Source organism: Chiloscyllium plagiosum, chromosome 21, assembly GCF_004010195.1.
Source record: "Chiloscyllium plagiosum isolate BGI_BamShark_2017 chromosome 21, ASM401019v2, whole genome shotgun sequence".
Lineage (NCBI taxonomy): Eukaryota > Metazoa > Chordata > Chondrichthyes > Orectolobiformes > Hemiscylliidae > Chiloscyllium > Chiloscyllium plagiosum.
In genome coordinates this window covers 33,870,587-33,886,874 of record NC_057730.1, presented here as the reverse complement: position 1 = coordinate 33,886,874, position 16,288 = coordinate 33,870,587, and the positions used below count along the sequence as shown (strand labels likewise).

The window sequence follows — 16,288 nt, the reverse complement described above, 5'->3', positions numbered from 1 at the left end:
TGGCAACAGAAGATGGTTGCCTAAAGGTGAAGATTGGAACCTTACAAACATTTTTGAGACAGAAGATTATAATCTGAGTTACTTTTATAAAAATGTCTGAAAGCAAGTGTAAATTGTCGGGGTATAATTTCACATCTGTGTTCTCTGAATCCACAGCTCATGACCAGTGGAAAAATCAGTGGATATGTGCACACAGGTAATGTCCTTACCAAAGAAAAAAACAGATATGGCCCTGGCCCTTAAACTTTCGAACAAAAGTTAGTTAAAAAGCAAAGCATTTTGGTAACTGCTATACGTTTCAGACATTGAATCAAAATATCCTTGTGATTACATTGCCCAAGGTAAAATGAAGCGATGCATGGCACAAAACTGAGAACTTAAAAGATAGTAATATTGATTGGCTGGGGAAATTGTATTGCCTGCAAGAAGCTTCAATCCGAAAATAAGTGTAGTCATTGTGAATTAATTTAATTGTATGATGTTGGATAGTGGTTGCACCTCAAACGTATGGCCGATCTTCAGCTCCCAATCTACTTTCCTGTCCTAACTCCATATTGTTTACATTTTAGAGAGACCAACAAAACCTTAAATACATTCATTTACAGGCATGTCCATAACCCTCCCAGGTAGAAACTTACTTAGATTTATAAAGCCGAGCGAACACATTTCTCATCAGTCCCAAGTGATCAACCCTTTATCCTAAGATTTAAGCTCATGACTTCTACATTCCAATCAGGAGAAACAATCTCATAGTACAGAGCTGACCAAACTGGGGTACACAGACTTGAGGCAATGGTTGCTATGAAGGTCCAATGGGAGTATTAACAATTGTGAGGTTCCTAAGTTCTCATTATTAAAATGATGAACATGGCTTAAATTACAAATTGTAGGCCAGACTCCGACTACAAAGAAAGCAAGTGAAAAGATGTTTTTTTTATTCCTGAAGTTAATGAAAATTTTAAAGTCACTGATAATAAAAGATTTGGGAAGATCCATCTGTGTCTACTTTACAACCGCTTCAGAATCTTGCATATTTTAATGACCGTAAGCCATAGGAGTGGAAGTAATGCCATTCGGCCCATTAAGTCCACTCCACTCCGATGAGATCATCACATAACCTACAGGAATGTAGAGGAGACCCAGAAGATTGTGAATGTGGGGAAAATTATATTGATTGAAGTCAAGGAGAAGAATAAAAGACTTGCATTTCCATTAAGCCTTTAAAAACTTAGCGTTCTATTTTTGAAGTGTACTGGCGTAGACAAATGTCTTATGCCACCGAATGCATAAAAGCTACAATTTTCAATGGCATTCTAAACTTGCATCCACTCAAATCACTTATCCACTATTTACTTCATTAAACGTCGCCTCTTTAAACCCCGGAAGTATTGCCCACTTTGAACAAACGCTACACCAATCAGCGCGGCCGAAACCAGACTGACCAATGAGGTAGAACCATCATTTGCCGCGAGAGCCAATCGGGAAGTGTGTTGTTGCAAAGTCGCTGTAGCCGCTTTACGTAGACAGGAAGTGTAGGTGTTACTTTCTCATGTTACTATCTGCAAAAGTCCCAGGGAAGGAATGTAGACATTAGCAGATGGTAACAACCTTCAGGGTTCATCACTCACAGAAACCCGACAGACTTCAATGCACTTTACTGAGGATCATCGAGTAGACTCAGGCACATATTCTAATTGAATTTTAAGCTCCTCGCATCCCATTGTGTTATATTCTACTAGCGTCTAACGCTATAAATTTTATTAATATAATCTAGTATCTCATAATCTGTTTAACACAAATTTTTGAATTTAGTATCTCATAATCTAGTATCTCATAATCTGTTTAAATTTTTAGTATAACTAATTTCACAATTTCTTTGTATTTTGTTTGAAATAATGGAAAACGATCCTTAAATGGCACTTAATTTGAAAGAGGAAATGGCTTTTCGATAATTGTAGGAAAATGCAACCTTTGTATTTTTAAGTCTAAGAGTAACAGGCAAATATATATCTTTTTAAATAATGATAATCAGAATATAGTTTAAACAATTCGCTGAAACTGTTGTTAAAGAGGTTTGAACGTGTGCAAGATAGGTGTTATCTTCTCAATTCACGCTGGTGCAATATTTGCTACCCTTGCAGTGTGAGATTCTGATGGCTACCAATCATTCTTTCACTGGCTGTAATGACACAGCAGATGAAGCGGTCCGCTCCACATGTGATGATGCAACAGTTTGTAAAAGGTAGGAATTGCTGAACTACCAAAGTACAGGATATATCTGCAAACCACTGCGTGTGAAAATCTATTACATGACGCATGGTGCAGGATGTGGTTAAATTCTGTTCACGGTGAACTTTATTTAATTCGTTACTGGGGCGTGACGTCATTGCTGGTAAATCCAGCATTTGTTACATTTACCTTGCATGTGGTTGGTTTTGAGCTATTGTCTTTAACTACTGCAGTCCTTGTTGCAACGACTTGTGGCATATCTAACAATGCTGTTTGTTAGGACATTCCAGGATTTTGACCAATTGATATTAGGAACATGGCATTGGGATATCATAGCAATTACACAAACATGGCTCAGGGATGGACAGGACTGGCAGCTCAATGTTCCAAGATACAAATGCTACACAAAGGATAGAAAGGGAGGCAAGAGAGGAGGGGGAGTGGCGTTTTTAATAAGGGATAGCATTACAGCTGGACTGAGGGAGGATATTTCCTGGAAATGAATCCAGGGAAGTTATTTGGGTGGAACTGAGAAATAAGAAAGGGATGATCACCTGACTGGGATTGTATTCTAGGCCCCCCAATAGTCAGCGGGAAATTGAGAAACAAATTTGTAAGGAGATCTCAATTATCTGCAAGAATAATAGGGTGGTTATGGTAGGGGATTTTAACTTTCCAGACATAGACTGGGACTGGCATAGTGTTAAGGGTTTAGATGGAGAAGAATTTGTTAAGCAAAAAAATTTTCTGATTCAGTATGTGAATGTACCTACTAGGGAAGGTGCAAATCTTGACGTCCTCTTGGGAAATAAGGCAAGGCAGGTGACTGAGGTGTCAGTGCGGGAGCACTTTGGGGCTAGCGACAATAGTTTTATTAGTTTTAAAATAGTGATGGAAAAGGATAGACCAGATCTAAAAGTTGAAGTTCTAAATTGGAGGAAGGCCACTTTTGATGGCATTAGGCAATAACTTTCAAAAGCTGACTGGGGGCAGATGTTTGCAGGTAAAGGGACAGCTGGAAAATGGGAAGCCTTTAGAAATGAGATAACGAGAGTCCAGAGACAATATATTCCTGTTAGAGTGAAAGGAAAGGCTGGTAGGTATAGGGAATGCTGGATGACTAAAGAAATTGAGGGTTTGGTAAAGAAAAAGAAGGAAGCATATGTAAGGTTAGATCAAGTGAATCCTTAGAGTATAAAGGCAGTAGGAGTATACTTAAGAGGGAAATCAGGAGGGCAAAAATGGGACATGAGATAGTTTTGGCAAATAGAGTTAAGGAGAATCCAAAGGGTTTTAAAAAATACATTAAGGACTAAAAGCTAACTGAGGAGAGAATAGAGCCCCTCAAAGATCAGCAAGATGGCCTTTGTCTGGGGCTGCAGGAGATGGGGGAGATATTGAATTAGTATTTTGCATCAATGTTTACTATGGAAAAGGACATGGAAGACATGCAAGATATAGAATGTAGGGAAATACATGGTGACATCTTGAAAAATGTCCATATTACAGAGGGGGAAGTGCTGGATGTCTTGAAACACATAAGTGGAAAACTCCCCAGGACCTGATAAGGTGTACCCTAGAACTCTTCGGGAAGCTAGGGAAGTGATTGCTGGACCTTTTGCTGAGATATCTATATCATTGATCGTCACAGGTGAGGTGCCAGAAGACTGGAGGCTGCCTAACGTGCCACTGTTTAAGAAAGATGGTAAGGACAAGCCAGGGTACTATAGACTGGTGAGCCTGATGTCAGTGGTGGGCAAGTTGTCAAAGGGAATCTTGAGGGACAGGATGTACATGTATTTGGAAAGGCAAGGACTGATTAGGGATAGTCAACATGACTTTGTGTGTGGCAAATCATGTCTCACAAACTTGATTTTTTTTAAGAAGTAATGTAGAGGATTGATGAAGGTAGAGCGGTAGATGTGATCTATATGGACTTCAGTAAGGCATTCGACAAGGTTCCCTATGGGAGAATGGTTGGCAAGGTTAAATCTCGTGGAATACAGGGAGAACTAGCCATTTGGATACAGAAATGGCTCAAAGATAGAAGACAGAGGATGGTGGTGGAGGGTTGCGTTTCAGACTGGAGGCCTGTGACCAGTGGAATGTCACAAGGATCGGTGCTGGGTCCACTACTTTTCATCATTTATATAAATGAATTGGATGTGAGCATAAGAGGTACAAGTTAGTAAGTTTGCAGATGACACCAAACTTGGTGGTGTAGTGGACAGCGAAGAAGGTTCTCTCAGATTACAGTGGAACCTTGATCAGATGGGCCAATGGGCTGAGGAGTGGCAGATGGAATTTAATTTGGATAAATGCGAGGATCTGCATTTTGGGAAAGCAAATCTTAGCAGGACTTAAACACTTCATGGTAAGGTTCTGGGGAGAGTTGCTGAGCAGAGCAATCTTGGAGTGCAGGTTCATAGTTCCTTGAAAGTGGAGTCGCAGGTAGATAGGATAGTGAAGAAGGCATTTGGTATGCTTTCCTTTTATTTGTCAGAATATTGAGTACAGGAGTTGGGAGATCATGTAGCTGTACAAGACATTAGTTGGAATATTGTGTGCAATTCTGGTCTCCTTCCTATCGGAAGGATGTTGTGAAACTTGAAAGGGTTCAGAAAAGATTTACAAGGATGTTGCCAGGGTTGGAAGGTTTGAGCTATAGGGAGAGGCTGAATAGGCTGGGGCTGTTTTCCCTGGTGCGGTGGAGGCTTATAAAATCATGAAGGGCATGGATAGGATAAATAGACAAGGTCTTTTCCCTGGGGTGGGGAGTCCAGAACTAAAGGGCATAGGTTTAGGGTGAGAGAGAAAAGATATAAAAGAGACCCAAGGGGCAACGTTTTCACACAGAGGATCGTACATGTATGGAATGAGCTGCCAGAGGAAGTGATGGAGACTGGCATTATTGCAACGTTTAAAAGGCATCTGGATAGGTACGTGAATAGGAAGGGTTTGGAGGGATGTATGGCCAGGTGTTGGCAGGTGGGAGTAGATTGGATTGGGATATCTGGTCGGCATGGATGATTTGGACCGAAGGGTCTGTTTCCATGCTGTACATGTCCATGACTCTATGATAGAATGGTGACAGAGTTCCAAGTTGCTTTGTGACTATAAGGAGATCTGGCAGTTAGTGGTAATCTTATGTGGCTGCTGCTCTTGTTTTCCTCAATGGTCTCCTGTTTGGAAGATGCAGTTGGAGGAGACTTAGCGATTTGCTACAGTGCGTCTTGTAGGTGATGCTGTTTGCTGATCGTGAAATGTGACTATTCAAAAGGATGGATAGTGTGTCAATGATTTCCTTGTTCTGGATGGGTGTTGATGTTTGAGTGTTGTTGGAGCAGCATTTGTCTGAGCAAATGAGGTTTTCTATCACGACCCTGATTTCTGTTTTATTAGAGGGTGGGGAATTAGGATTGAGTTACTTGTCACAGAATTCAAGCCTGTCATTGCCCACACCTCCCCCCTCACCTCCACTCAAGGCCCCAAAGAAGTCTTCCACATCCATCAAAATTTCACCTGCATGTCCACACATCAGTTACTGTGTCCGTTGCTCCCTATGCAGTCTCCTTTACATTGGGGAGACAGAATGCCTACTCGCAGAGTGCTTCAGAGAACATCTCTGGGAAACTTGCACCAACCAACCCCACCCCACCGCCCCATGGCCAAACCACTGTATTTGACATGAATCCAACCAGAAGTGAGTCTTTCCCTAATTCCCATTGATATCTGTTTTATTAAGACTCTTTGATGCCACAGTTCGTCAAATATTACTGAGGTATTAAGAGCCCTCTTCCTTTCCTCACCTCGAGAATTCATCTGTTTTATTTATATCTAGACTAGGGCTAAACTGAAGTCAGTGAGGTCCTGATGGAACCCAAACTGACCATCAATGACCAGCTTTTGATGGGTAAATGCCACATGAAAGCACTGTTGTTGACAAATTCCATTACTTTGGCAAATTACAGTAGCCTGATGGGCAATAATTGACCAGTTTGCATTTTGTCATACTTGAGGATTGGACACCTGCACAATTTTTCCACATTGTCAGATGCCAATATTGTAGTTCTGGTGGAACAACTTAGCTAGGGATGTAGCTAGTTCTGAGGTGCATATTTTCAGCTCTATAACTGGGATTTTGACAAAGCCCATAACCTTTGCTGAGTCCAATGTGCTCAGCTTTTCTTGTATCACATGGAGTAAATCAGGTTGGCTGAAGACCAGCATCTGGAAACTCCAGGAGGAGGCTGACGTGGTACCTCAGTCTGAGATGGTTATAAACTTCAGATGTCATTCTTCAATTGTTGTGTGAAACTTCATTGTGGCTGAACATTTCACAATGTAAGGAAGTGCAAATAGATATCTGTTTTGAACACTCTAACATAGCAATCCCTTGGAGTGAGGTTGCGAGGAAGCCTGACCATTTCTGGATTCCTATCCAAAATGTAATTACCTTTTAACACCGAAGATCACATCTGACTGCAAATCTGAGACAGTTTTTTTTAATTTAAAGAAGGACTTTTTTTTTGTAAAAGTGCAGTTTTCCTGATTACCATGGAACCTAAAGCAGTTTGCTTAATTGTTCTGTTAATGCTACAATAGCAGAATCAACAGGACGGGCCAAATTCCTATCAGTTTAACTTTGTTTTTTCATTGATTCGTTCTTCTGTTTGGCAGGTTTGCCGTGAGTATGAACTATTGGAAGGACCCTTACATACAGTATTTTATAAAGCAGCCAAGTGAAAGGAAAGCTCCTGAAATCAACAGAGGTAAGTCCTGTACCTTTGTAGCAGTTTTCCTCCTCTTTCCTTTCTATATCTCATCTTACTTTTTCCAAAATTTCCCACTCTCGTTTAAAGTACTGTAGATACTGACCTCCTGCAGTCACCTCTGTGGGGAAAGGAAAGGTTTTCACTACCCTAGAGGCTGTTTTTTTATGTGAGACCCCAGATAACAAATATTTGTCTATTTAACTGTGAACAGCACTACAGATTATTCCGTGATTATTACTGTTTTGAGGAGTGAAAAACCCAGGTTGTTTTTGTTTTGGCCTCAACATCTCTGGTAAGGAAGCAAAGGTAGTATCTGGGGCTGGGCTGCCCCTGAGGGTCATGGCACCCTGCAGGAGTACATCTATGCTGCGTACATGCCAACCGCCCTTCCTACATTAGCCGCACAGGACCAATCCGTGCACTTGGATGATTTGTAGCTTAGCTACTCAGTGGATAAAGGTGCTGACTTATTTAAGGTGTATTTTGAGGTTTTACTGAAGCCATTTTTACAACATTTTTCTTTATTTCTACTGGCTACAGCTATTCCTCCAACATTGAGGGGATGGGATAACCTCGACATCTGTGATGAGAAGCTCAGTCCCTCATTTTTTCCTTTTACTTCCTAAGGAATCGTACTTCCTTTCAATGCTGAAAGGTTCCTTCAGGACGTTTGAGATTAAGAACGCTAGATGTGAGGAATCCACATTTAATGCACCACTTTTTCGACTTACTACATACTATATTTATAACGAATGCATTGGAAAACAAAAACATGCTTCATGCAGTGTATTATAGTACGCCTAAATTTTCTTTTCTTTTGATTATTTTGTTTGCGTTAATTTCTACCCCTCCTCCCCAAATCTTGGAAGCGCTCCTTCTATGCTGTGATTGATTCTATGATTGCATGATAGATTTCTGCTATTTCACTCATGGCTTGCCTTTATGTGAACGCCTATGTAGTGAGTATCATTAGCTGTTTGACCACAGAGTGTCGTGCTCTTTACCAATGCTGACTCTCCCGGTTCCTAATTTTCCCCTTTATCAGCTGATGAGCGTACAGGCAACTAATGGTGTTGTTTTGCTGGTAGGTTATTATGCCCGTGTAAAGGCTGTGAATATATTGCTGGATGCCTTCATAAAGAAAACTAGCTGCAATTGCCAGATTATAAACCTTGGTGCTGGCCTGGACACAACTTTCTGGAGACTCAAGGTAAAATTGACTTATACTCCTGTGCAGTAATATGATAATACAGAACATCTTTTAATTAATCCTCCTCCCTGAAACCTTTCTTTAAACCTCTTATGCACTCTCTCCGTTGCATTCCTATCCATCCTATTTTGTGGTCCAGAGCACTCGACAATACTCCAGCTGAGATCTAACCTTAAGTTTATCATAACCTCCTTACTCTTGTACTCTATGTCCCTTTTATGAAGCCTAGAATACTGTATACTTGATGACAGCTTTGTCTGTTCTGTTTCCTTGCATGACTTATGTTTGTGTAAACTCAGGTCTCTCTGCTCCTGCACACCTTTTTGAATAGGATCCTTTGTTTTCTACTGTTTATCCATGTTTTTTGTATCAAAGTACATCACGTCACACTAGAAAAACATATTTGTACTTGGTACAGTGCTCAAATTAACATTTCCTGGAAAGGAATTACATTTTCTGTTCATAAACACCAGAAAAAGCCTCATTATGTTAACTTCTAGCTTGCATGGAGCTAGTTCTTATGCTGGAAATTTGACTGAGCCTGTTTGTAAATGTTGGACCAAATCTTTGAGTCCTTCTAAAGTTGCTTTTTGTGGATGTTGGGATATGTTGGACCTTTGGTAATGAATCTGGTCAATTTACTAACATACTGGTTTTGCACTGGAAAGTTGGCATTTTTTATAGTATTGGCAGATAGTTTATCATTTAAAGTCTAAAATGAATCTTATTGCAGTTCTGTTAAAGAAGACTAGCTGGTGATAGTATAGCTTTAAAGCTGGAAATGCTCAGCACATGGGGCAGCATCTGGAGAGAGAAGCAGTGCCTGTAACCTTACATCAGATTTTTCACCTGTTCTGATGAAAGATCGCAAGTCAAAAATGTTAATATTAATTCTCTTTCTGCAGAGTGTGCTACAAGAAAAACTCTCTTCATAGTGATTATTAAAAAAAAATAAAATTAAAACATTTTTGAGGCATTCTGTAAATTTTCACAAGTTAGAATACATGCAATGGACCCAAGATTCTGTTTCTGTGCTGTACATCTCTATGATTCAATGATATAAATTGTATGTCATTGCAAGATAACAATACCCATGGTTAACATGCAGCTGAGTATCACACATTGGTAAATATGAGCGTTTATCTCTGAGCTTGGAGACAGAATTGTATTTTTTTTATTGAGATATATTGAAAACTCTTTCACTTTATGGGCTTTGAGTCATTGAGATTTACTGCCTGGCAAGTATTATTGAGCTGTTTCTATGATGAAGATGAATCATTGGCTCTTCATGTTAAATTGTTCCTGCACCATTGTGCCTGTCGTCTTGGATATTATAAATAAGATTCTTCATAGTTGTATGAGTAATAACTCATAATGTACTTTATGCTTAGTATATTTCCATTCAAAAGTTTACTAAATTGATATTAAGGAGAAAGGAGAATCTTAATCACAATTCTTTGATTTTTTTAAAAAGCTGTGAAGGAGAATATCATGTGTTGTAGAATAAGCATAAAATTGACAAATTTCTGCTCTGGTAATAGTGGTATAAATCTTGAAGAAAAATAATGAGATGACATTAGAAAAGCTAATGCTAGTCTAGTATTTAACCTTGGTTAGGTTATGCTTAGAATACATTGTGCATTCTGGTCAATGTATGAAAAATGGATTTAAAGATGTTGGAGAGAGTGCAAAAAGGATATAAGGGTCATACCAGAACTGAGAGGTTCTGCTCATCAAGAGATGAAAAATAGTCCTGGTCTCATTTTCCTTTATCTTTGAAAATCGGGGTTTTGGGAGTGACCTAACATAGATGTTTCTACTTTTGAGGGAGATCAATATAAGATGGTTACCAAGATATAAAATAGTGAATTAAGGAAGTATAAGGCATAAGAGCAGCAATAGACCATTTGTGGTGTTTGAGCCTGTTCTGCTATTCAGGACACTCATGATCTGTCTTCTACTCTTATTTCGCTCTTGCCTATTCCCTTTAACACTTAATTTCTTGAGAATTGCCCTTCAACTGATCAGCTTTCCAGACCATTTCAGTTAAGAATAAAATAGATTGTTGTTGACTGTCCTCTCCACATCCGCAGCATATAAGCCAAAACAGTTAAGGATGGCAGATTTCCTTCCTTACACGACATGAAAAAAAACCAGATGGGTTTTTCAATTGGCAAAGGTTAGCTTTTATCAAAATTTCATCAGCTCTCATGGTGGAATTTGAATCAGTGTCCTCAAAACACTTCCCTAGGGTGCTGGATTACTAGTCCAGTGACGCTGCCACTGCCTGCTGCTGGCAGAGCTCCATCATGCAGCACATGAGAGTGGTTTGATATGGAAATAATGGATGCAGTCACTTTAAATTGATGCATGTAAATTTAAATTAAACTTGAAAATGGCTTCAGTTGGGCATTGTAGCATATCTTTGTATCATTAACCATGAAGGTTAAATTTTAATGTAACAGCTATAGAGTTTTAGTTTGAATTGGTAATTTGTATTAGGGTTTTGCTCTTGGGAATGCACTCAACAGTGCATGTTCTACTTTGGTCACGTTGGGCTACCTGAAATGGTCCTAAATGATTGTGTAAAAATATGCTAACATTTAAAATGTTCTTAAAAAGGGGGCGATGACGTGTAGATAACATAGCCTTTTCTGGAGAATTTTCATACTGTAAGTGTGTCACTTATTTCATATTTAAAGTTGAGTTTCAAACTGTACAAAATCAGTTTATTGAAATTAGCCTGAATACAAGGTAAAAGTGATGGGTGTAAAAACAGAATCAAATGTGTTGTTTGTCTGATTTCACCAACTCTTGAAGTGAAGCTATTCAAAAAGTTCTCTTAATTTTTGGTTTACCTGACATTACACAGTAATTTATTTTCCAGGATCAAAACTTGCTTCCAAAAAAATACTTTGAAGTTGACTTTCCAATGATTGTCATGAGAAAAATACACTTGATCAAGTAAGTTATTAATTTTCCAATTTAATCAATTTCAAATTTCTTCAAGTGTGATTGGACTGATGAACTGGCACTGCAGAACAATTTTTCAAAGTGATATATCATGAAGTAGTGCAACCTGATTCTCCTCTTTCCAGGGTTACAGGGTGAGGAATTATTAAAACTTGGCTTAAAGATGTAAAAATCAATAAGTTTGCCCTTACTTTTATATTCCTACCATAAATTCCCATATCACACTTAAAATGGAATCTGCCTATGAAATCTTTGCTTGTTATATTTGCATGCTTCCAATAGTGGTAGTACTGCAACATCTCCACTGAGAGTGGATGTCTTTACAGTATGGCAATAAGCCATTTTCATTGTGGAAATTTATAAGATAAAATGCTAACAGGAAATTGACACAGATACAAGATATTTAAAATATAAATGAGACCAGCATTTACAGTTTTCCAGTCTGAAAAAATCTGTTAATATCACTAATGTTTTCTAATGAACTTCATACCAATATTACTACACTCCCTTTAATGCGATGTACTTTAACTTTCATCAAAAGGCTTCCACGTGACATACTATCAATTGTCTTGTGTACACAACACTCACCTAATTTCCTCAAACAGCTCTACTAAATTCATCAAGAATCAACTTGCCTTTTACAAATCCATTTTGGCTGTCTTTAATTAATCCATGTATTTGTAGGTGAGAATTTCTTTTTCCGTATTGTGACCCCAAGAAGTCTCACCCATTGTCAATGTTAGACTGACTAGTCTATCGTTACTTTGTTTTTTCCTTCATTGAACAAAGGTGCCATGTTGACAAACTGTTGATATAGCTCCACACTCCAAGGAAAGGTCAGTCAGAGCCTCTGTTACCCTTGAAGATTTTGGTCTTTTTTTTCACAGAAAATATTTTGGAAAGAAATTAGGTTTGATTAATGTGTTCAAAACAAAGCAAATTTGCACAAGTTTTTAATAACCAGATGACCCAATTTATGGAATGTCATCAATCACTTTCAAATTGATGTGAATGTCAATTTATGTAAATATCAGCTACAGTGAATAAACACTTAAACGAGAAAGAACTACAGTTAGATACAATTTAACTACAATTCAGATACATTTTAACAGGGATTAGTTAGATTTTAGGAATAGCACTATACATTGTGTCTAATCACAATCACCGAGTTAGACAAAACAATATAAGAACACTTTGTAAGCAAAATGGAAATGAATTGACCAGCAGGCAATGACTATTGCTCAGGAACAGAAAAGCAATAACATTGAACAGAGAGGTGTCAGGGTGAAAATATAGATTTGATGGTTTTTATGCAGTGTGTGGTCAGTGTATGGAATAGATACCCAGGGATGATAATCAGGGCTGATTTGTATCATTAAGTTCCGAAGGATGTTGGTGAAATATTTGATAAACTTCTTGCAAAGAATTATTGCTGCATTTCAGCAGCCACACTAGAAGCATAGCCACTGCACCTTGTTGGAATCTAGTCCCATGTTATCTGTAGCTTTGCAGTGGGTGTGCCTTCTCTGGATTGGTATTCATATGTCATGACTAACACAGTAGTTCTTTAATTTCCTGCATCCATTGTACTCTTTGGTGTTGTAGACTTTTGTATCTGGGGTAAATGCTTTCTGCACTTGACTATAGCAATAGAAGTTCATTAAAGTAAGTATAATAAAGCCAAATTTTTAAGCAATCATAGCACAACAATTGCACTGTGTAGAGAGGATCCAGGTGGTTCCTCACTTTATAAAACCAGCTACTGCTGTGATAAAATATGAATTTTGGGACTCCATGTCTATCTTGCCTGGTAGTCTATGTAATTACAAATCCTTTGCCTATTAGTCATGGAGAAAATCTGAAATCCATGTAGTTGTAACTTGTAGTTAGCAGCAGCCTGTCTCAAACTGGTTGGAGGAGGGGGAACAAAATGATTTATATTCTTAGAGTGCATGGCCAACCTTTCAGCTAGTATGAGAAACATGGATTATGTTAGAACCGATGCATATCATTTATTTCTGTACAGTTGAACCACTATTATCTATGGTTATTAAAGTTCCTTTATAAAATAGGCATAACTTTTTGGGCATTTGAATTTTTGATAGTCCATGTAGATAAAGGGCAAACAAATAAAATGATGATTTTAGACATTATCCAGATGTTTCTACCACTGAATAATTAAAGAAAAAGGAACAAAGAATTAAGCCTATTTTCTGATGCTCTGCAGATAGTGTTTTCCTTTTTTTCAAAAAAATGAGCGATATCAATTAGAGAAAAACACACCGGTACATTTGACAGCAATAGTGGGAAAATATTTGAGCCACTCAATGCCCATTGTTTCATCTACTGGGAGTATCAGAAAAGTTCCTTTCAAAGCCCCTGTCATTTCCCCACCTTTTTAACACAATCTTGATCTGGCCCTACCCTGTCTAATTATCATCTCATTTCAATCTCTTTGGCCTTTGAACACATGGTCATCTCTCAACTCTTTAACCTTTCTGAACTTATCTCCAACATTTAAAGCAGTTGATCATGCCATTCCCCTTTGAAGACTTATCATTTGGCTAGCTAAGTTCTTTTGATGGGAAAAAAAACTTCACACTGCACATTCTCAGCTTTAAGCTGATTTTTGTTATCTGTGCAAACATGTCCAATCTAAACCCAAACTTTCTGGAGAAGATTAATGGAACTATTAAAGAATGTAAGGCACCTCAGTGAATAATTGTAAGTTGTTTTCAAGCATAAGCATGTATTTTTGTCAAACTATATTTTGGACAATTAACTATTTTAGTTCAAAGGAAATAAGTCACTTTTCAGAAAGAGTTTTCTGTGATTTGATGAGTTTGCTGCCAAAATTGAATTATTAAATAGTTATAGAAATCCACAAGAAATCATAAAATCTAAAAGCAGAAACAGGCCATTAAGCCCATCAGTTCTGCTCTGCCATTTGATCACCCCTTTCTCCTGCTGCCTTACCGTAACCTTGGTTTCCTCAGCAATCAAGAACCTTATTAAATACATGGCCTCCACAGCCCTCTGTGGCATTGAGTTCCACAGATTCAGCACCTTCTGGCTGAGGAAATTCCTCCTCCTCCTCAGTTCTAAAGCTTCATCCCTTTACTCTGAGGCTGTGCCTATGGGGTCCTCGCCACTCCCCACTTGGGGTATATCTTCTCCAGATCCACCATATCCAGTATTCTGTAAATTTTGATCAGAGCCCCATCCCCATCCTTCTAAGCTCTATTGAGGACAGACCCAGAGTCCTCAACCGCTTGTCATATGACAGGCCCTTCATAGAAACATGGAAGATAGGAGCAGGAGGAGGCCATTCGGCCTATCGAGGCTGCTCCACCATTCATCACAAACATAGCTGATCATCTAATTCAATAGCCTAATCCTGCTTTCTACCTGCTACCTTTAATCTTTGGGATCATTTGTGTGAACCTTTTCTGGATCCCCTCTTAAACTGCACATCCATCCTTAGGTATTGGGCCCAAAACTGCTCATAATATTCCAAATGCAGTCTGACCAGAGTTTTATACAGCTTCAGCCTAACATCTCTGCTCTTGTATTCTAGTCCTTTTGAAATGAATGCTAACATTGCATGTGCCTTCCTAACTGCCAACTGAACCTGCTTGTTAACCTTCAGAGAATCCTGAACTAGGACTGCCAAGACCCTTTGTACTTCAGATTTCTGAAACATTTCCCTGTTTAGAAAATAGTTGGCAACCCTGTTCTTCCTATCAAAGTGTGTCACCTCACACTTTCCCACATTATATTCCATTAACCACTTTTACCCATTTTCCTAGCCTTTCTAAATCCTTCTATAGCCTCCCTGCTTCCCAAACACTACCCATCCCTCCACCTGTGTTTGTCATCAATAAACTTAGTAATAATGCTCCCTGTGTCTTTGTCCAAATTGTTAATGTATAACATGACCTCTGCTAGTCACCAGCTGCCATTCTGAAAAAGACCCCTTTATCCCCACCTTCTGCCAGTCAACCAATCCTCTATTCATGCCAGTATCTTGCCTTAACACCATGAGTTCTTACCTTTTTAACAGCCTCCTGTGCATTACGTTGTCAAAAGCCTTCTGGGAACTCAAATGGATCATGTCCACTGGCTCTCCTTTGTCTAAATTGCTTGTTACCACCTCAAAGAATTCTAACAGATTTGTTAGGCATAACTTCCCCTTGAACAAGCCATGCTGACTCAGTCCCATTTTACCATGCACTTTCATGTACTCCACAGTCTCCATCCTTATTAATCTTATGAATGATGAAGGTCAGACTAACCACCCTATAGTTTCCTATCTTCCGCCTCCTTCCTTTCTTAAACAGGGCTATTACATTAACCATTTTCCAGTCATAGAGATGTACAGCATGGAAACAGACCCTTCGGTGCAACTCATCCATGCTGACCAGATATGCTAAATTAATCTGATCCTATTTGCCAGCACCTGGCCCTTATCCCTGCAAACCCTTCGTGTTCATATATCATCCAGATGCCTTTTAAATATTGTATTTGTACCAGCCTCCTTCACTTCCTCTGGCAGCTCATTCCATACACGCACCACTCTGCGTGAAAAAGGTGCCCCTTAGGTCCCTTTTAAGTCTTTCTGACAACCCATAACCCAGGGAAAATACCTTGTCTATTTACCCTATCCATGCCCCTCATGACTTTATAAACCTCTATAAGGTCACCCCTCAGCCTCTGACGCTCCAGCGAAAACAGCCCCAGCCTATTTAGCCTCTCCCTATAGGTCAAACCCTCCAACCCTGGTAAGATTCGTGTAAATCTTTTCTGAACCCTTTCAGATTTCACAACATTCTTTCTATAGGAAGACGACCAGAATTGCACACAATATTCCAAAAGTGGCCTAACTACTGTCATGTACAGCTGCAACATGACCTCCCAAGTCCTATACTCACTGTTCTGACCAAGAAAAGAAAGCATGCCATCTTTCCTATCCTACCTACCTGAGACTCCACTTTCCAGGAATTATGAATCAGTGATTCCTGAAAGATGACCGTCAATGCCTGTACAATCTCCTCCGGTATCTCCTTTAGAACTCTGGGGTGTGCTCTATCCAGTCCTGGTG

At 39.0% G+C, this 16,288-nt stretch overlaps 1 protein-coding gene across 2 annotated transcripts in view; it reads left to right on the top strand.

The window, feature by feature from the left end:
* Nucleotides 1-1,516: 1,516 nt before the first annotated feature.
* Nucleotides 1,517-16,288, top strand: part of lcmt1 (leucine carboxyl methyltransferase 1) — a 42,226-nt gene continuing 27,454 nt past the window's right edge. The window contains exons 1-5 of one of the 2 annotated variants that reach the window (XM_043711730.1): nucleotides 1,517-1,681; nucleotides 2,142-2,242; nucleotides 6,910-7,001; nucleotides 8,093-8,214; nucleotides 11,102-11,178. In XM_043711730.1, coding sequence (XP_043567665.1) covers nucleotides 2,154-2,242; nucleotides 6,910-7,001; nucleotides 8,093-8,214; nucleotides 11,102-11,178 — 380 coding nt within the window. In that variant the 5' untranslated portion in view covers nucleotides 1,517-1,681; nucleotides 2,142-2,153. The remainder of the gene's footprint in view (nucleotides 1,682-2,141; nucleotides 2,243-6,909; nucleotides 7,002-8,092; nucleotides 8,215-11,101; nucleotides 11,179-16,288) is intronic. The other variant, XM_043711729.1, reaches the window with a different exon arrangement.